Here is a 20,856-nt window from a genome sequence, read left to right as displayed (position 1 = left end):
TGAGCTGTCTGAGGAGCTGGACATGAACAAAATGAGCTGTAAGAGGAGCACATTGACCAGGTGTTAAAACACAACGAGCTTCAGCAGCAGTTGGTCGTTGCAAAGCCTCAGAGAACCACTGAACTCAAGATGGAGGCGGAGGAGAAAAGTCAGCAGGAGAATTTATTTTAAAAGTTTTGAGGGTCTTCAGGTCACTTTTGCAAAGAGCAAGGAGGTGGTCAGTACTTTCAGGCACACCAGCACTTTGGCAGTAAGGAAGCTGATGACAGCCTTGCTAAACATTGCACTGAAGGCAATATGAGACTGAGAGAAGCAAAATGATTGGCAAGAGAACCAGTGGTAAGCTAGAGCACTTGTTACAGAGAAGCAAAGAGCTGCAAGAGAAACCATGTAAAATGGAGAATGTTATGACTGATATTCCAAGGTGGTTTTGTTCACGGATAGAGTGAGGCTATAACTGAAATACGTGCAATCGGTATTGAAAAGATCAGGGTGTAGATGAAGATGGACAGGGATGCATTTCTCAACGAAAGCTTTTTGAAATACGTGGGATGGGCCATGCATGAGAAGCAAGGTGAAGTGAGACCCAAATGTCTGACAACTCTTCATGGTCTGTATTATAACAGACAGTTTCAGGTCAAGCAGGAGCTGTTCACAAGTCGTTCCAAGGATAGTGTTTTCAACAACACTGGATAAGGAGTATGGTGTGGCAGTACAAGCAATACAACATTTAACCCTTGTTTTACAGAGTTGGGTTTTGTGTGAAAACAAATATACAGGCACTGCCCTGTTTAAAACCTACCCTTGCTTGGGGACTGCTGTTCTTTTACAAAAAGGGGAGACGGTCCTGCAAATTAGATTTTAAAAAATTACAGCAATTTAGCTTTAAGCTTTTTTTGCACTTTTCTTCCCAGTTATTTGTTTTATGAGTGTGTTTTAAGCCAAGAGCATTTAGAGGTAACAGTCAATCATTTCTCTTTGTAAAACAGCATGGGGTAAAGTTGTTTAGTTTTCCCATATGTTCTGTGTGCAATTCTACGTGCAACTCCTCTACAAAATAAATCTGGATTGGAACAGAGAAATGCCTCCATATACAGTGTGTGTGTGTGAGAGAGAGAGAGGGGGGAGAGAAATGGATGTTGTCAAAAGTTTGCATACCCCAATGTGTGGAAATATACATACGTTGCGGATTTACACTGTTGACGACAACTTTGTTGTCAACACTTTGTGCTTAAGCATTTGTTTATTTCTTTCTAAATAATACACAATTTCTACCCAAATATATATTCTTCATTTATATATTAAATAATATTATATTAATAATACACCCAATTTTTTTCATTAAATAATTCTAACGGATTTTTAAAAAGGCATTCGCCCGAAAATCAGATGCCCTGCTTATTAGTTATCTAGATGTGTGAGGCAAAATTACTTCCATAAACCTGTACGTCCTGCTTGTAAGAAGAAAATATATTTTCACTGAAAAGAAATGTGCAAACTTGATATGATGTAATATTTGTTTGAACTAATTAATATCAGACCACTTGTTAGATACGTTAACTTTTTAAACACATGATGAGATCTCAGCTGTTTGATGTAGAGTGCATACAAAGATTAAAAAAAAAAAAAAACATGATTCCCACATTTAAATTCAGTTTCTAGACACAAGCACAAGACTTCACAAATGTACACTGTCTGTTCATAAAACCACACTATTTGTTTTGCAGATGGACAGGTTTAAACAAGTCTTGTTTTCCATTTAGAGATGGCCCAATTTTAGATGATTAGACATGATTCTATTCAGGGCGCCATGGTGGTGTGGTGGTTAGCGCTGTTGCCTCACAGCGCCAGGGTCGTGGGTTTGATTCCAGCCTAGGGGTTTGTCTGTGTGGAGTTTGCATGTTCTCCCTGTGTTCACATGGGTTTGCTCTAGGTACTCCGGTTTCCTCCCACAGTCCAAAGACATGCTGTTCAGGTTGATTGGTCACTCTAAACTGCCCTGTGTGTGGTGCCCTGCAATGGACTGGCGTCCCATCCAGGGTGTAGTCCTGCCTTGCATCTTGTGTCTGCCAGGTTAGGCTCCAGCTCACCACAACCCTGTTAAGGATTAAGTGGTTAATGATAATGGATGGATGATTTGATTCAGCTGAGTGTTCTGGTTTCAGACATGCCCTTAAAATGAGAGATTCTGTTAAAATGTTCACAAAAATACAATTTTTTTTTTTTTCCCCAGATAGGGGGATTTTAGGATAGGATAACCTCATATACACAGTGCATATTACAAATTAATGGACACATATGTAAAGGCAATTCCTTTAAACATAACAGGGTATATATTAATTGTATTTTGTTTTCAAATGAATACATCAGCTTGCAATTTGTAAAAAGGGATTTCCCACCATATATAGTGTGCATTAGCATTTCCCAGGATAGCTACTGTGAAATAAGAAATTAACAATATCACAGTTTACAAGTAATTGTGGCATTTTTTTTTCATGTGTCCTACTGCCTTTACATTTATGAAGGTGTGAAGCCTAACAGCTGTTCGATTGGTTTGTATCTCCACTCATCAGCTTCTAATTCTTCCACCAAGCCTGCAAGCTTCTCCATTCGAGACACCTGTTGATCTGTGGAGACAAGGATGCCCTGGGTTACATTAAGTGCACATTTCTCTGCAAGTAAACTGTGTGATGACTGTTATGTTATAAACAAAGGTAAACATGCATCTCTCTTATTCCCAACACAAATACTCCAGAAATACTCCATTAAGTCAGCCAACATGATAACAGCACCCATTGCCAAGTAAGACTGAAACTATACACAGCCCTAAAATAGACAACCTTGCGCAGGGTCTGGGACAATATTTTTGTACTGGAACAATTCCCATGCCTGGATTTTGTTCTGTGCTGTTTATCTACTGAAGGGCTGGAGGGCTTCTGATTACTACTAAACTAACAAGGGACTGTCAAGTTTCAGTCCTGTAAAATTTCTACAAACTGTTGTAATCTAATGTGACATTTATTAGAACCTAGACATCATACTGTCATAAACGTGATCTTGTACTTACCATGCTTCACCTGTTTCAGAGTTGACGCAACCTGGAAGCTGAACACGGATTCACACAAAAACCTATCAGAGCCATCTAAAAACACACACAGAAAAACAAAGCAAAAGTTGTTTCCACTGAAGAACTGTTTCCACACATAAAGGATGATGGACTTGAATCTTAACAAGGATTATAGTTTCTTGCATATAAAAAATACATAAAGCACAGCATTTGCTAGAAGAACCACTAAAATGACTGCAAACATTTTTAAAGTAGGTGTAGTATAAAGACAGTAAAAAAATTCCTGATCCCGTATCCTTCTTGGCCTGCAATGAATTCTGTCACTACCTCTAAATCATTTTTACCGACAATAAACTGTTAATTAACATGCAGGAAGTCATTAAGAAATCAGCTACAAGCAATACAGCATTGATCTTGTACCGCTTTTATCTGTAGTGATTTGGACTAGTTGCAAAACTGACGTGATGCACTGGCTTATTGTCAATTGGTAGGCAAGTGGCCCTGATGAGTTGTGATTAGGAGAACGTCTGGCTCAGGGAGGGAAGGGATTGGAACCTGAGGTCTCTGCTTATCTACTGAAATAAAGGCAGAACCAAAAGCAAAGATTGGCTAAGCCTCAGTTACAGAGAAGGTAGAAACTTTTACAATGACAGTGTGTTTAGAGCTTGTAGAATTCCTCGAACACATTTAAAAATGTGTGTTAAAGTACGTTTGAGTAGGAGTTTAATGAATGCGTGAACTACCTTCCATCATTTCCCCAGCGCCTTTGGGGTAGGTATACAGTACTTTCTGGGGTGGAACGAGCTCCGAGGCACTAAACCCTGATCCAGAGACGGAGCTGCCACTGACTCCACCAGCTGAAGAAGACGAGGACGATGCAGCCATCCTCTTGTTAAACCTGCAATATAACTAAAGCAAAACATTAACATGTCACAATGCCAGACTGCACTACAATGTCTACAAATAATCGTCTAGGATGCCCAGTAAGCAGATAAAAACACAACTAAAAGCGTGTTCCTTTTATTGAAAGCAAGTAGTACAAAATGCAAGTAACCCGCCAATGCCTTATCTGAATAAATACGAACGCGTATTATTGTGCATTTTACAATCTCCCCATCAATGTATTAAAAAAACACAATCGCCTCCATTTATTTAAATATTCCTCAAAGCTTAGAAAAACGATCCAATCACATCAAACTAAAAAATCGGCACATTATTATATTACAAATGTTACTGATTGTACAGCCTGCACTTGACTTTGTAAAAGAACTAAATAAATAAAAACTAATGTTCATACCCCTGGAATTTCCACACAGCGCCACAACTACGTTACTGTAAGATCGATTTACGGCATACCTTGCCTCAGTAAACAATATATTTACGACACTCCCGGTTCTGCGTAGTGGCGATATTCAGCTGGTTGTCAAATATGTAACATTGTACCTGGTGACGAGAAAGCTGACACGTGAGGTTTTTCAATTCAAAAGACTACAGATAGTACATTTTACACTTCTAGAAAGTGGTTGGCTTTGTGCTTTTGCAAACAGATAAGGAGTCCTATAACTTCACTACACATGATTTCGGTGCTAATAGGGGTAAGTATTGATTTAAGTATGTTTATACAGATGTGTAACGTACCCATGTACATTTAAGAACTGTAATTTGAATAATTTAATTGTCTTTGTTAATCATGGTTATTTTTTTAATTTAGTTGGAAACGTTGCACATGGCACGTGACATTAACACCCAAACCACATTTCTAGACTTGTGCAGAATACATTCTTACCCGTTCCGTTTAGGGATTTCTGTTTGGCACAGGGGGTCTGGTCTGGTTTTCATTGTAGGGGAAGAACATTAATAGTGTGTGGCATTTGCGAGTCAGTAATTAAATAAATACTGCAATAATAATAATAATAATAATAATAATAATAATAATAATAATAGTACGTATGTCGTAAGCCTACGTTTCTTGTTGAGGGACATCAGCTGCTTGCATGTGCATATTTCCAGTTACAATTTGAAGTTTGACACTAGCTCCCCGATTACATGTCTCTATTTGTGATTGACTCACTCTTCATGCTTTAATTACAGCTCTAAAATGGATGTTTTGAGACCATCGTTGATTAACATCAATGGGAGAATTTACAGGAAAAATATCACCAGGGAACAGACTTACCAAAACGAAGAAGAGGACTTTGATTATTCGGGTACAAATGACTTGCAAATTACGTGGGGACTTTATATATATCTTGTACTAACTCATATGCATATGGTATTTTTGAACTTTGTTGAACATGTTCATGAATGAAATTCAAAATGTCCTGAAATACATCTTTGCAATTTCACAGCTAGCCCAGAATGTTTGGATGAGCCCTGTGACACAGTGGAAGTGGAACAAACAGAAAAGGGCTATCGCTGTGCTATAGATGTCCCCAGTGTTCTCTACAAGTAAGCTAATATGTGGACTTTTCTAGTTCTGTAATGGCAGTTGCCACAACAGGGACAGGGATTAGGCTTCCATTTAGAGGCTCTGTTGAAACTGATTAGGATAATGCCAGTAATAAAGAGTGGAATGACTAAAACTGCAAAACGGTTGGAGGTTTACTTCCATTTTACTGGCACAGAAATCAAGGGGGTTAAAATGATCCCATCAGCAGATGCTGGTGCTTCGATATCTAATTCTCCAGGGGAGAAAATTGCACTTTTTCCAAAGGTGACTCAAATTTTACATGAGCGTCTACAGGCATGTTTGAACTAGTTGAGAAAGTACTCAAAGCTTACTGGTAGTGCATTCAATTATGAGGAAACCTGCACGTATTACACTTAACGATTGGCTAAGATTTGGTCATACTGTTGTCATTGTTGGCAGATAAACAACAAACACAAGTAAACTGTAACCATGGACCCTAGTCATAAAGTTTTAACTCATGAGTTATAAGAAATACCTATTGATATTCAGTACAGTTCTAGATTTATTTTACTTCTTTAAGAACAACCACTGTTTAGATGATTTAAAATAAACAGTCCTAGACTTTGAGTGTTTAGTTAGTCCAATAAAAGTTATCAAATCTCCTCCTCTTTGTCTATAATATGAACTACAGAAACTTAACTTTACCTAGCTTGAAAAGCCATTTTTTCATTACAAAAATGTGGGTCTATGTGGTAATACAGCACATTTGCATTCTGTGGAAAACGTCTGATAACTATTGTACAGAATGCATTCTGTTTTAGTGCTGAACTTAGTTATTGTGTATTGCATAATTAACAGTAGCTTGGAACTATTTTAAAAGAGACTGCATAGCAAAAAACACACAGAATCTAAATGAATCCCATTTTATTAGATATATCATAGGGAAGAAAGGTGACACCAGAAAAAGATTGGAGACTGAAACACGTACTTCTATCAACATCCCGAAACAAGGAGTGGAGGGGCAGATAGGTAATCCTGGAAGATTCAAACTGCATCGGGAGATTGACATCCTGTTTTGAAGAGCACAGCTACATATTAACAATAATGCTACCAGCCCTTTTTTTATTAGTGTGAGGAAGGATTTTTAGTTTATATTGATGTACCTGTACTATTTAATTAATTGCATCTTCTGTCTGTGGATTGCTCCTAAATTAACATGCAAAGAACAACCTTTCTTAATAGTTTAGCACCATGTAGATAGATTTCTGTCATACAAGTCTATTGCTAAGTTATACAAAATGTAAAGGAAAAATGTCACCACTGTTTATTATATTATACTGCGATGTGTGTACAAAATAAAAAGGATGAAACATAAATAAATACAGTTGTGGAATACTGGTGCACAAAACTGTACTGTATGTAGTATGTAGCACATTGGGTGTTTGTTTAAGCCCTAGAACACTGAAACAATATGTACTGTATTCCAGTGGACGATACCAAGTCTTGACTATCTGTATTTTGTCTTGTTGTGTGTTTTTAGTCATCACCGGTCAGCAACGAGCCTCAGTGATCTCTGCCTGTACCCGCATTGAGGTCCTGATGGAAAGTTTCCGGAGGAAGCAGCCCTTCACTCATTTCCTGTCCTTTGCTCTAAATCAGCCAGAGATCCAGGAGCGATACCTGCAGTTCAAAGACGAGGTGCTGAAAAACTGTTCCCAGGTACTTTATAGGTTTTATTTATTATTTATTCACCACGTATATGTCGAGTAAGTCACATTTCTGATTTAAATCTGTTTTACAAGGGAGACCTGGCCATTCATAGTAACATCATCATTCAAAGAAAACATCTACAAATTAAAACAGTTACACAGATCAGTATGCCATTCACAAGGGCATTAATTAGTTCAGTAGTAACCAAGTCTACACTTCTATTTACCTAAAGTCAACAAATTACAGTTTTACATCTTCCGTTTGCAATTTAGTGATGGACATGATCTGAATTTGTGACTGTTTGTGATCTTAAAGATCCATGATATAAAAGAACCCATTTATTTTTAAGAGGGATCTCTAAATTATATCCTCATTATTCTCAAGACTGAATGGAAAAGCATGATTTTAATATGAAATATTGTAGAACTGAAGTAAAACCATTTTTTTGGAAAGACGAACCATAAAGTTAGTCTGGAGGGTTGTGGTAGAGAAACGACTGCTCCTTCGCTTAGTGTCCATTCAGTGCACTTCAGATGTTTTGTTTCGTTCTCTCCTCAAAAAACCTTACTCGTGAAGTAAGGGTAAATGTTTTTAACAAATCTGTGTTTTTAAAGGATGATGGTGTAGACAGCAGCATTTTCCAGAATCCAGCCAAGCTCCATCTGACTATTGGTACTCTGTCCCTGCTGAATGAAAAGGAAGTGACAAAAGCATGTGAATTGCTTCAGCAGTGCAAGGAGGACTTTATCAAGTGAGTAGCAGTCTTTTTGTTTGGTGGTGGTGGGGTTGGTGAAGGGATTGTGCTATTTTAGCTGTGTTGATTTCACTGCAGCAATTAGTCCCTTATACTTTCTGACACTTAAATTCATTGTGTGTAATGACAAAAGGTCTGACTTGTCTAAACAGATGTAACTGATTTATTTATTTGTCTTTTCTGTTGTTACACACGAAGCATACAATGGTGGGGTATACCGTTTTGTCATCTATTGTTTATACAGTACACCCTCGCTATAACCAACCTGTTGGGGTCTAAGCCTTTTGTTTGTTATATCGAGGGGTTTGTTTTAGCGAAAGGACAATCAAAATAAACGATAAACTGTTGGAGTAAGTTAGTGAGATGAGATTGTGAATAAAACTAGAACTACTATGGCTCTCAAAAGTATTCACCCCCCCTTGGACTTTCCCACATTTTATTGTGTTACAACATGGAATCAGAATGGATTTAATTAGTTTTTGCCACTGATAAACACAAAAAATGTCCATAATGTCAAAGTGAAAAATAAAATCTACAAATTGTTCTAAATTAATTACAAATATAAAACAGAAAATAATTGATTGGATAAGTATTTACCCCCTTTGTTATGACACACCTAAATAAGCTCTGGTGCAACATAATTAGTTGAATCTGTCTAGAACAGGCCGTCCTCAAAAACTGAGTATCTGGGCAAGAAGGGCACTAGTCAGGGAGGCCACCAAGAGGCCTATGGCAACTCTAAAGGAGTTTCAGTCTTCGGATAGAGGGCAAAATGGATGCAGCAAAGAACAGAGAAATCCTGGAGGAAAACCTGCTGAAGTCTGCAAGAGACCTGAGACTTGGGAGAAGATTCATCTTCCAGCAGGACAATGACCCCAAACATACAGCCAAAACCACACTGGAGTGGCTTAAAAACAAAAAGGTCAGTGTCCTGGAGTTCCCCAATCAAAGCCTAGACTTCAATCCAATTGAGAATCCACATAGATTCATGGCTGTAATTGCTGCCAAAGGTGCCTCTACCAAATATTGACTCAAGGGGGTGAATACTTATGCAGTCAGTTCTTTTCTGTTTTGTATTTGTAATTTAATTTAGAACAATTTATAGATTTTATTTTTCACTTTGACATTATGGACTTTTTTTGTGTTGATCAGTCGCAATAAGTCACCATTTTGTTTCATGTTGTAACACAATAAAATGTGGAACAGTCCATGCCATGCCGTGCCATTAGTCTTCTCTAACACTGCGGGAGTGCAAAACCAATGCAATTTTACATAAGGCTTTCCATTCCATCAAAAGCATTGGTTATGGAGATGGAGAAGGTGATCATGAAGGTGAAGGCTGTTGCTAAAATGCATATTTATTTTCAGGGACATTACCGGAAGTAAGCCTCTTCCACTTGAGATAGTGGGCATTGAGTACATGAACGATGACCCTGCTATGGTGGATGTGCTATATGCCAAAGTGCACCCAAAGGATGGGTCTGACAAGTAGGTATTTTGTTGGTTTATCTAAAGATGTAGCCAACTTTGTATGAGCATAACTACTAAATCCAGACAAGTGGAATGACCTTCGTTTTTAGGCAACCTGTCTGTTGCACATAATTGTAAATGCACGTTGACTGTATATCAGCCAACTGTTTTGGGCTACTTTTGTCATTTGGTAGGTATCATGTAAGTTCAGTTTTTTGTATGATCATTGTGGGTTCATATTACTAGTCATTACAGGGATGGAAATATGACCCCTATTCCTTAGCAGTTTGATCCATTCCTGATTTTACTATGAGTTTAATCAGACACACCTGAGCTTGTTACCTATGCACTGGGGCTGATCAAGTTTGTGTCAAAATTTGGAATGGGTCTGTGGCAGGCTGGCGAGTGGATAGAGGCCCAGAGACAGTCTGTAGTTCAAAAAAATAATTATTTTATTATAAATACACAAAAAAAGGGCACAAGGGCCAAAACAAAGCAATTTAAACACAAAAAGAAAGACAAAAAGCAAAACTAACAAAAATAATAATGTCCAGGCTGGGCAATGCCTTCACTGGATTTATCAAAATTCAAAAAAATCACACACCAAAAACCACCAACCTGCTTCCTCAGCTCCCTCCTTCCAAATGAAAAGCAGAGGCCTCCTTTTATGTCAGGTGGCTGGGCACTGATTGATCGTTAATTAAACTAATCATCTAATCAACCCCAGCCACCTGAGCACAATGAACCAGGGCAGATAGGGGAATTTAACCCCATCCCTGCCAATTTCTAAAGAGCAGAGCTGTGCTCTGCCACAGGGTCATATTTCCATCCCTGCATTACCTACAAATTCCAGGGTGTGTGTGTTGTTGTGTGGCTTCTGAGTTTCCCTAACTGTCTGTTAACTGTTGTATTTGTACTCTGTAGATTACAGCTCATTGCAGACCAGCTGGTGAAAAACTTTGTAAGTTCAGGCCTGATGACTAAGGAGTGGGACAGAGTGAAGCTTCACGCCACAGTCATGAACACAGTCTTCAGAAAGGACCCCTCAGGTACTTTTATGTTGTATTTGAATGTATTCCTTCAGTCCATCACAGTGGTGTCTTGGGTATTGACAATAGGAGCATATTAAGCTTGCAGTGGCTTTCGTGTTGCTGGATAAAATTTTTTTAATGGCTGGCGCTCTATAAGTAAAATTCAGTCTCAAAAACTGAAATTCAACTCAGCAATTCAACTAAACAGAACCGTTTTGCGTTGAAGAGTACACTTTTTTTGCTGTACAGTATTATATTATATATGTGTCATTCTTGTCAGAGATAGATGATCGCAAGCTCACTTGTATTCATTTCAATGCAGGAGAGTACTGCAATTTTCCACAGTACTTATATTTATTTTACATGTCGGTTTCTACAGCTATGGCCAAAAGTTTTGGATCACCTATCATCAAACTATATGAACATAATTTAGATCTTTTATTCAATATCTTGTAATCAAAGAAATGACAAAATGATATCGCAAAAATCACAATAGTAGTACAGTATTTCTTTTTTTTTTTTTCAGTTTTTTATTAAGGATATGGAAAACTAAAAAGTGGTACGTAATTCAATATGTATACGTCACTTTATTCAGCAGGTTTCATTTGACTTTATGATGCAAAATGTGTTAATTCTACAGGGTGATGCAAAACTTTTGGCCATAGCTGTACATACACCTAAGCTAGTTTTATTCTACGTTGCATGTCACTAAATTTTGGTGTCCATATTCCCAAATTTGATTGAACGATTTCTCTGAGAGATATGGCATGTCACTAAATCTGATTTCTTCTTTCAGCTGAGGACAAGAGAGAATCAGGGAGGCAAGGTCTAAAGGACCGGGAATCATTTGATGCTCGAAATCTAATGAAGGTCAGAGTTGAGCAAATACATCTGCTGTGGAAATTAATTTTTTTTTCCCATCTGTTTCTAGCTATGTCCCATCTGTACACCAATGATCAGTTACTTTCCTAGGCAATATTATACCTACAGTAGTGCATAAGTAGACACCAATAATACTTTAGCCTTATGAATTATGGAACATCAACTTTCTGTGTATCTAAATTGATATGTTGCTGAGAAAAACATGCCTCTTTTGATGTGACTATTGCAATATAAATTCAGTTTCTGCCCTTGTCAGACACAGAGTAATTCAGTGCATTGCTAAAATAAATATACAGTGGTTTGCAGAAGTATTCACCCCCTACCAATAATGTCACATTTTGTTGAATTACAAATAATTTATGACCAGTTTTTCAAACAATTTTTATTTTGTTCAAAGCTGTAGTGGTTAAACTGAACACTGTTATATGAGGAGGAGGTTAAATGCCAGCAAAACTTGCAAAGAAAATGTACAAAATGAAATTTACTGGTTGCATAAGTATTCAGCCCCTTAAGTGAGTACTTGGTAGAAGCACCGTTTGCAGCAATTACTGCTATCAGTCTTTCTGGTAGGTCTGTACTAGCTTTGCACAGTAGGATGGTGACATTTTTGCCTATTCTTCACGGGAAAATTGCTGCAGTTCTGATAAGTTTGTTGGGGATCGTCAATGGATTACAATCTTCAAGTCTCGCCATAAGTGTTCGATTGGAGTCAAGTCAGGACTGACTGGGCCACTCAAGAACATTAATTCTCTTCTTGTTCAACCACTCCAGTGTGTCTTTGGCTTTGTGCTTCGGGTTATTGTCCTGCTGAAATGTGAATTTCCTCTCCAGTTTCAGAGTCTTGGCTGACTCAAACAGGTTTTCCTCAAGGATTCGCTAGTACTTTGCACCTTCCATTCTCCCCTCTGTCCTGACAACCTTTCCAGTCCCTGGTGAAGAGAAGCATCCCAATAACATGATGCTGCCACCACCATGCTTGACAGTGTTGACTGGGTGATGTGCAGTGTTGGGCTTGTGCCAGATGTAACGCTTGGAATTTAGACCAAAAAGTTCAAGTTTTGTCTCATCTGACCACAACACCTTTTTCCACATGTCTGCATTATTATCTACATGCTTTTGCATAAACTCCATACGTGCTTTAAGATGAGTTTTTTTCAGTAATGGCTTCTTTCTTGCCACCCATCCGTACAGGCCAGCTTTGTGTAGGGACCGGCTTATTGTTGATGTGTGAACACTGACTCCCATCTCAGACACAGAACTTTGCAGATCTCTCAAGGTCATTGTTGGCTTCAGAGTGACATCCCGAACCAGTTTCCTGCTTGCCCGGCTGCTCAGTTTGGGAGGGCGACCTGATCTGGGTAGTGTCTGGGTGGTATGATGCATCTTCCACTTCTTAATGATGGACTTCACTGTGCTGAGAGGGATAATCAGCGACTTTGAAATTTTCTTTTACCCTTCTACTGCTCTGTGCCTCTCTACCACTTTATCCCTGACTTGCTTTGAAAGCTCCTTGGTCTTTATGGTTGCTTTGTTGGATCACTGTGTGAGTTGCAGCTTGAAAGTCTTGATATTCCTGAGGGAAATTATCTTCAAGTTAAACCACTTTGAGTACACACAGGCTGAAACCATTTCTCTAATTTTGTCACCTTTCAAACAAATCATTTGCCCCTCAGCTGATTTAGGGCTGCAGTAGCAAAGCGGTTGAATACCTATGCTACTTGCTACTATGTTACTTATTTCTATTCTATATGCAATTTTTTTAACTGTATCAATGTGATATTTGATAAATGATAAATATTTTGTACATGTAAAGTCTAATTTGAAAGCTCGTGGAGTACACTTAGGTGCCAACAAAATGCAAAAACTTTGCGTGCATGCGTGATTTTTATTTTTTCTTTTTGCAGATGTTCGGGAAATATAATTTCGGAAATCTGGATCTGAATGCAGTTCAAGTGTCCCAGAGGTTTTCAACAGACTGCTCTGGCTACTACACCTCGTCAGGACTTATCACATTTTCATGAAGAATACAAGCAAATCAAGGGTACGGAAACATGGGGAAGAGAAGCAGTCCAGTTTAAAAAAAAAAAAAAGCTTGTTAACTACAATTTCTTTATATAACTGAAATGTAGCTCTAGAATTTGCAGTGTGAGCTTGGATATATGTAGATGTGTCCGGTGTCTTATAGTTAGTCATGCACCTGGAATATTTGGTTTATCTGTAAGGCTAGGCAAATTTAATATGTAAACGCGTTTAATTGAACTATTGTTATTATACCAGGTATAGAGATTTTAATTATTAACAGCTGGATGCTTCTTTTGAGGAAATGCGCTTCTTCCACTAGCTGTCACTGGAGAGAATCTCTTAAAATGATTAGGGATAAAAATAAAACTGGAATAACAAGATGTGATAAGAGAGCAGGAATAACATGTTAAGTCAGCTCTGCCATTTGACTTTGATGCATGGCACACAAACAAGGATAATTACTTAAAGGGACTGGCTTTCTCTAATAACATGTGTAATATAAACCCTTCTTGCTTTGAGACTTCCAGCAAGATACAAGTGAAAAATAAAAAATAAGTTGATTTTAAATTGAAATGGTTTGTTAGGCAGATAGCTGTGTTCCCTGTTGTGCCTTGTTCTGTCTGTGTATAGCCCTGAAAAGTTAATGTAATAAAAACTCACTTTGTACAAGAACAATTGAAGATTATATTAGGCATGCAGTTTTTTTCAGTCATTGTCAGGCCAACCAAATTCGCACTCAGCCATGAAATGTAGAGTATTTGGTTAAAATGCTTTAAGCATTGCAAAATAATGCTGTATATGAAGATAAGTTACAATTTTAATAATAATTGCTTTTTATGATATTGGTTGTATTCTAAAACTGTTATACCAGTACCTTGGTAAATTATAAAACAAATGTTCTCTCAGGATTAAGATTTCAGTTTTTGGTTGTGTCGTAGTGCAAGGTAAGATATATTATTTTGTTATTCGTAACTTTAAACAGCAATAAAACAATCAGTAATACTAAAATAAATTATGTGTTTTTGGTGAACAAACCATTCACCAAAACTGGGGTATTTTAAAACAAGTTCCATATGAAATGAAGATATGCCCACATTCATTACACATTTTATTGATCACAGAGCCAATCTGAGGCCCATTGAAAAGTCATAATGGATTTTGAATTAAACGGTGAGTCTCCTAAGAGGTCAATTCTCACAAGCCTGTGAATTGGTTGTTTGATCAATTACAAGTAAGAAGGTTCTGCCTGGGGACTGCATGGGTTTCTCAGTACTGCCATGCTCTGATACCAAAAGCTATTTCAATGTTAATTGTAAAAGGTCAGCGAATCCTCCACTGTGTAGTTGCTGTATTTCATTTGTGTAATTTTCTAAAAGGAAACGGTATTAACACCAGGTTTTACAAAAATAGCATATACTGTAAAGCACAAAAGGAAGTTCGTCATCTAAGTTAACCAAGTACCTTTTTAATGCCTTGATTCAGCACTGATTTACATCTTTAAATTTTCAGTTGCTTACTAGATTGGTGTTGGTGTTGATGTTTGAGTAAAGCAGTGGTGGCCAAACCCTGCCCTGGGGAACGGGAGGTGTCAAATGTGGCTGTTCAGACTTGAGAATTACTGTGTGAGCCACGGGGTTCCTCTTTATGGAATCACTTTTAACTAATCAGCTTTTGAGTTTTCAGACAGATTACTTGGTTGAATGACAGTGTATATATACGGTAGAATCAACTATGTGCCAACCTCTGCTGAAACATTTTAATTATTTTGCTGGTGTGTGGGCCAATTACATAAATTGCCATCTCAGTAGAGGCACTGTACTCTGTAATGGCTCCCAGAGGAAAACAGTTTAGCCTCCCTTAACTCTGAGAGATGGTACAAGTATTTTATTAAAACTAGATAAAGTGAGGACAATTTTTGCCTGATTCCAGATCTCCAGTATAACTATAGTCTTTTGAAGGTATATTCACTCAGCAATAATGCAATATCCCTTTATTTCTGAGTTTGTTATTTTCTCTTACAGGAATATCATTGCCAGTCTGCCCTATTTAATTACTACAGTAGGTATATAAAAATAGTTCAGTACTTAGTTGATAAATAAATGTAATTTATTGTTGATTACAAAATAGTCCATCATAATTAACCATTTTGTCTTGTTAAACCTAAGCATGTCTGCCATGTACTGTCATTTCCCTAGAATACTGCACAGCACTCCCCTTATAATTGTTAAGCTTGTTTGACCTTGTAAACATTTTGAAATAACAGTGGCATTATTACTCTGGGAGTCTTCAAATATTTTTTCTACCTAATTATCTGTTTGCCTCCTGTGATGAGCCACATTGACGTTAACCCTAGAGGTTGTGATGTACTCAAATGTCCCTTTTAAATTGGTGTTATTTATAATTCGCCTTTATGAGCTTTCTGTTTGTGGAAATGTTGCAGGGCTCACTCATTGCCTTCAATGGGCTAGAGCAAAATTCAAGCAATATCAAAAACAGGAATACAGCCACTTTGAATAAATCCAGATGAAATTATACAGTACTAAGCAGTGTAGCTTAAGTGTTTCATGCATATGCAATAAAGAAAATAGATAAAGGACAGCAGTATTCAGAACCGCCACTCTTTAGATCAATTCAATAGCGCCCACAGTATGTGTACAGTTTAGTCTGTTATAAACTCACCACATCTTTAAGAAGGTATTTATGTATAACAACATGCCACTACACAGCAATGCATTGAAATCAAACATCAATCTTATTAACATACTGTTGTTTTTTTTTTTTTTCAACTTGCGCATTATAAAAATAAAAAAAATCATGATTTATGGAATCTGCAAATTAACTGGAAACTGCAGTGTTTTAATCAGATGCCATTTCTGTTGCCAGCATGAGTCTTTGCTGCAGTGGCAGCTTAGTTTTATTTAGCATAACTGCTGATACCAGCACTAAAACCAGCTAGTTTCCTTCTACAAGTCAGCAGTGCCTGCATACAATGAGGAGCACCCTCTTGGTTTCAGTCAAATTAAAAACCTTTTTGTTTAATATTTGAATATATGAGTCACTATAATTGGTACTCCTTTTCAGTTGTGCTGTATGTAAACAAACAAACCATTTGTTTTAGTACTGCAAAAATCCACTTGCATACAAATTATTTAACAATGAATTAACTGGATGCATACAACTTCTGTACATTAGAAATAGGGCATATGTTTCTGTAACATTGTCAATAGGGTTATTTATTGACTGTAGGGCCAGGATAGTAGTGATTTAATGTAACTTTATTAATTATGATTTTCATTCCTCAATGATCACCACCTAATTCCTTTGGGGTGGAAAGCAGATGAGAGGTCCACTGAGTTTCATTATTGAAACTTTTCCTTGCCAAACATCTGTAGTTTGTAGTAGAGGGAGGAATAGGGAGCCTTTCTAAAGCTTGCCTTTATGTGGATTCATCATTTTCTAAAATACAAAAGAAGTGGGAAGGAAATTCAATCCGAAGTGGTACTTCCATGTATCTGTCAGCTATTTATCATTATTTACCAGAATACATGATTCTGTATTACGAACTGCATTTTAAATGAAGTTGTTAGTTATATATATATATATATATATATATATATGCCATATCAGTATGAAATTGTTGAAGAAAAGTTCATTTATTCTAGTGAGATAAATTCTGGAAAGTCAAATGGAACTGAATAATTCACATCTCACCATCTATTAAAATATAATAATTGAAGGGTTCCGTGTAGGTGAAAAGGTTTGTTTAAAATACCTGAACTTTAAAAATCTCCCTGTCCAAAAGATCTACAAACCCCCAATGATAAAACCTTCATTAAATGCATTGCCAAAAATCACTGTGCTGTTAATTACTTTTAAAGGTCAGGATGTGATCTGCTGTTTAACTGCACTTTCTTTAGAGGTTAATCATACATCTTTCATTGTATCATTGCATTTAAGCATAATTAAAATAAAAATAAAACAAAAATACTGGTAATTTTACTGCAGTGGGGATTGATACAGGTCCAGTTAAGATGGGGAAACATGTCATCGGGACAACCCTTTCAATAACACTGACTCAAATGGTTCCCCAAAGCTGTAACCTGCAGCTATTGTTTATATGGGCCCCTAGTTTGATAAAATCAACCCCAAAGTCTGCTTTACACCTTTGTATTTATTCTTAACAACCGCAATCACTTTATTAATTCTCTACAAACATTCAGCTTGCTCTGAAGTTATTCCATAAAATAAAATTTCCATTACGTTGCAATAGGCTTGTTTACTATTAATATTGATTTTATTTTCCCTCACTTGAAGTGGAATAAAATCCTGTGGCAAATAATAACATATAGTATATAGAACACGTTATCGTCTCCATCCTTGCCTCGCTCCCTCTTTTTTCTCTTTAGTACATATGTGCTGTTAAGTATGCAACTGAAACTGGACTTGTAACATTGAAAAGGCTGCTTTTGAATGAATAATTGCCTCTCGTGTGACAGCATTAGGTATACTGAACCTGTGAGAACCGTTTTTGTAACGGACAACTTAGATGACCACTCATGGGACAGGTAGGTGGTGTTTATATAGCTGGCAAATTAACATGGGAACATTTATACACATATTAAATGCAAGCAAGATCCCACTGAAGGCAAAATACCTAGTCCTGTGCTTAGTTTAAACTGTATAAATTTAGGTAAAGCAGGATCAATTTGTTAGACCCCCTGTCTTGTGTTTCAAGTGATGAGGTTTAACAAATGTAGGCCCCCAAAGATAATTTCAACCAATTTGACATGTCCCATTTAATTGTCTACTTGCTACATACTAATGAGGGAGACTGAAAGTAATGGGCAACCTACATTACCTTCATAATTATTAATACTTAAAAGTGCTCAATTAAGAAATACTGAAAGAAGCCTCCACCCTGCTGTGAAACCATCGACGTTTTTCACCCACAAAACTGAAGCAACAAATATTGCCCAACCACAGAACCCTGAAGGCGAGGTCTAGTCTGGTAAGTCTCCACCGGAGAGCAAAGGCCAGTGCTCTCTTTGGACCCCATCTTATCAATCACCTTTTCCTAAGCCATTAAATACACCTGTTAGCTAAAAATGTGTTTTTATTGTAGATAGATGGAAAGGAATTGAATTGATATGTAAATGTTTCAGAGAACTATACTGGATAAAACTTGCACACCTTTGTCAGCTATAATAGTGATTCGGTCTAAAGTCATATTATTAATTAGAATTCCAGTGAGCGTAGAAATATACCACCAAGACTGTGTCTCAGGTCTTCCAGAATTTGTTTCATTTTTCAAAACGTGAACTTCTTTATCCCTTTAAATACTGAACTCAGTAAACAGTCACTTACAACCTTTAACTGTCTACTGGTTTAATCATTTGAATTATACAATGTAACAAGAGTACTTTCCTCTCATTTAATTGTGTAGTGCAAATACAAGTCTAAAGGCCATTTCTGTTCTGCTATTGTATGCCTACTGATGATGTGCATTTGCTATTCAAAATGTAATGGACCCACAATGGCTAAAAATACAATTTAAAAATGTCATTATCTTAATAGTAGACAGCTTTTTTCATCTCGAAAAAGCACTGTATAACTAGTCAGAGTGCATCTATGACCTTTCCGGTGTGCTTGCAGTGACAACAGCTTCCAACAGAGAGCGCTGCTACATATAAATAAATAAAGAAATAAATAATGCATTTGAAACTGCTTTTTACATTAATAGATTCTTCAGGCACCCACCTACATCCATGCTGCCATGTTCATCAGACCAAAACAATGATTTGTTTCATCTGTTCCTTTGTAAATGGAGAATGGTTTGCTGTTTGCTTGACAGAGACACCTCTTGGGGCGATAGAAATACTCCAGTTGCATTAGGACCTGAAAGGAGAGATAGTAAAGGGTTCCCTAACGGGTCTGGTGCTGCTCTGGAATGGGGTGAGGCACAGACCTCTGAAGCCGGGAGTGGGAAGGCGTCCCGCAGGGAACCTGCGACAGAGAGATGTGTTAGTCTGGGATTTGGGCACTAAGACCATAAAGCGTGCCATGTCCCAAGCAAAAAAAGAACAGCCTCACATGGTAAGGTAGAACAGGCGTAGTAGCTACGCAAGGATAGTGTGGCTGCGGGTCCCCTCTGACTCACTCGGTAAGAAACTCCCCTAGTGAGAGGACAAGGTAGTGTGGCTGACCTGAGGTCGGAAGAGTGGATCTGCACTTACCCCCCAGAGGAGACCGATGCACAGGCATGAGAAAGGAAAGAGGCGGAGGAGGAGAATGAGAAAGCAAAGCACTGGACACAGAAAAAGCATGAGATTGGGGTTTAAATAGGAGATTAATAATGATAGACGTTAATTAAGCAGCCCCAGCTTCCGCCCCCCGAATTTTGCCCAAAGGCTAACACTTCTTCAAGCTCCGTCTTATTATTATTATTATTATTATTATTATTATTATTATTATTATTATACACTTTGTAAATGAATGAGACTAATGAATACTTGTTGCAGTTGTGTTACTTTAGGCTTATAACAACAGTCTCTTCACACATTTAACATTACAATCATACTGTTTGAAGAGACTAGCTCTGGGCTATAGTCTGAGTAAATGGGAACCCTGCTTCCAAGCAAACTTGATTGTAATGCATTGAAAACATTTTTTCCTCCAGTAAGTGCAGGCCTGACACACTTTTAAAAAGGCTTTCCATGTTAGCTTCTTTCATACGGTCGCCCTGGACTCAGCAGTTCATTATGAGACCCTCTGTAGGTTAGAAGATTGTATGCACTGGTGTAAAGCGTATAATAAGTCATTTGAGGTATCCATGTGTAAGTCAATAGTAGGGACTTGAAGTCAGTGCAAGCAGGCAGTACAAAAAGCAAGAACAGCTGTTATATTTTCACACAGTTAAGTTCTGGTCACCATCCTTGCAGCAGCATTTAAGACATAATGATTCTTAATCACAGCAGGTCTCTTTAAGCTTAAGGTGAGGCCCCATTTCCAGAAAGGCCAGCCATGTTTATTGCTAGTAAATGTCAATCTCTTGCGTAATAAAATGTGTTATTAGTTCAATTATATACATAAAGTATGTATTCAAAGTCTGAAATGAGTGACCCCAATTTGCATACATAATAATCAATATACATACAAGAATTGTGCTATTCTAAGCTGTATATAATTGTTCACAATAGCAAAAATGTGTTTTGCATTTCAGAAAATATGTGAGGCCATGTTAGAGTAAACTTCCTTCTAAATATAAAACACACCATAAAGACATTTCCACTGTATAACCAAACAGAAATGAATTAAACTACTGATTCAATTTGATATGCATACTAATGAAAAACATTTCCCCCGCTAACTCCTTCCACTCTGATTCTGTGTTGATTTTAGATCAACAACAGAGCAGGAATACAGGTTGACCAGTACCGCCCCCAGGTGGAGAATTGCTGAATGGAGATGAGGTGAGGAGGAACTAACGGGAAGGCCAATAAACTATTCAATT

At 37.5% G+C, this 20,856-nt stretch overlaps 2 protein-coding genes across 4 annotated transcripts; one reads left to right on the top strand and one right to left on the bottom strand.

Moving 5' to 3' along the window:
* Positions 1-2,056: 2,056 nt before the first annotated feature.
* Positions 2,057-4,457, bottom strand: LOC121321838 (anaphase-promoting complex subunit 16). Of its 3 annotated transcripts, XM_041261103.1 has the most exons (5): positions 4,365-4,457; positions 3,811-3,976; positions 3,068-3,142; positions 2,516-2,627; positions 2,057-2,097 (listed from the first exon to the last, which is right to left on the bottom strand). In XM_041261103.1, exons 2-4 carry the CDS (start codon positions 3,950-3,952, stop codon positions 2,518-2,520), a joined length of 327 nt encoding a protein of 108 aa, XP_041117037.1. In that variant the 5' UTR covers positions 3,953-3,976; positions 4,365-4,457; the 3' UTR covers positions 2,057-2,097; positions 2,516-2,517. The 3 variants fall into 3 exon arrangements, with proteins under 3 accessions (XP_041117037.1, XP_041117036.1, XP_041117038.1); XM_041261102.1 differs by lacking the exon at positions 2,057-2,097 and having other exon boundaries at positions 2,198-2,627; positions 4,365-4,456; XM_041261104.1 differs by lacking the exon at positions 2,057-2,097 and having other exon boundaries at positions 2,198-2,627; positions 3,811-3,965; positions 4,365-4,438.
* A 71-nt stretch (positions 4,458-4,528) lies between these two features.
* ascc1 (activating signal cointegrator 1 complex subunit 1) lies at positions 4,529-15,620 on the top strand. Its single transcript, XM_041261100.1, has 10 exons — positions 4,529-4,662; positions 5,159-5,274; positions 5,416-5,515; positions 6,409-6,506; positions 7,018-7,196; positions 7,802-7,938; positions 9,310-9,429; positions 10,336-10,460; positions 11,239-11,312; positions 13,229-15,620. Exons 2-10 carry the CDS (start codon positions 5,166-5,168, stop codon positions 13,343-13,345), a joined length of 1,059 nt encoding a protein of 352 aa, XP_041117034.1. The 5' UTR covers positions 4,529-4,662; positions 5,159-5,165; the 3' UTR covers positions 13,346-15,620.
* Positions 15,621-20,856: the final 5,236 nt, after the last annotated feature.

This window comes from Polyodon spathula, chromosome 10, assembly GCF_017654505.1.
Source record: "Polyodon spathula isolate WHYD16114869_AA chromosome 10, ASM1765450v1, whole genome shotgun sequence".
Lineage (NCBI taxonomy): Eukaryota > Metazoa > Chordata > Actinopteri > Acipenseriformes > Polyodontidae > Polyodon > Polyodon spathula.
The sequence above is the reverse complement of the archived record's forward strand: the minus strand, read 5'-3'. Positions and strand labels throughout refer to the sequence as shown.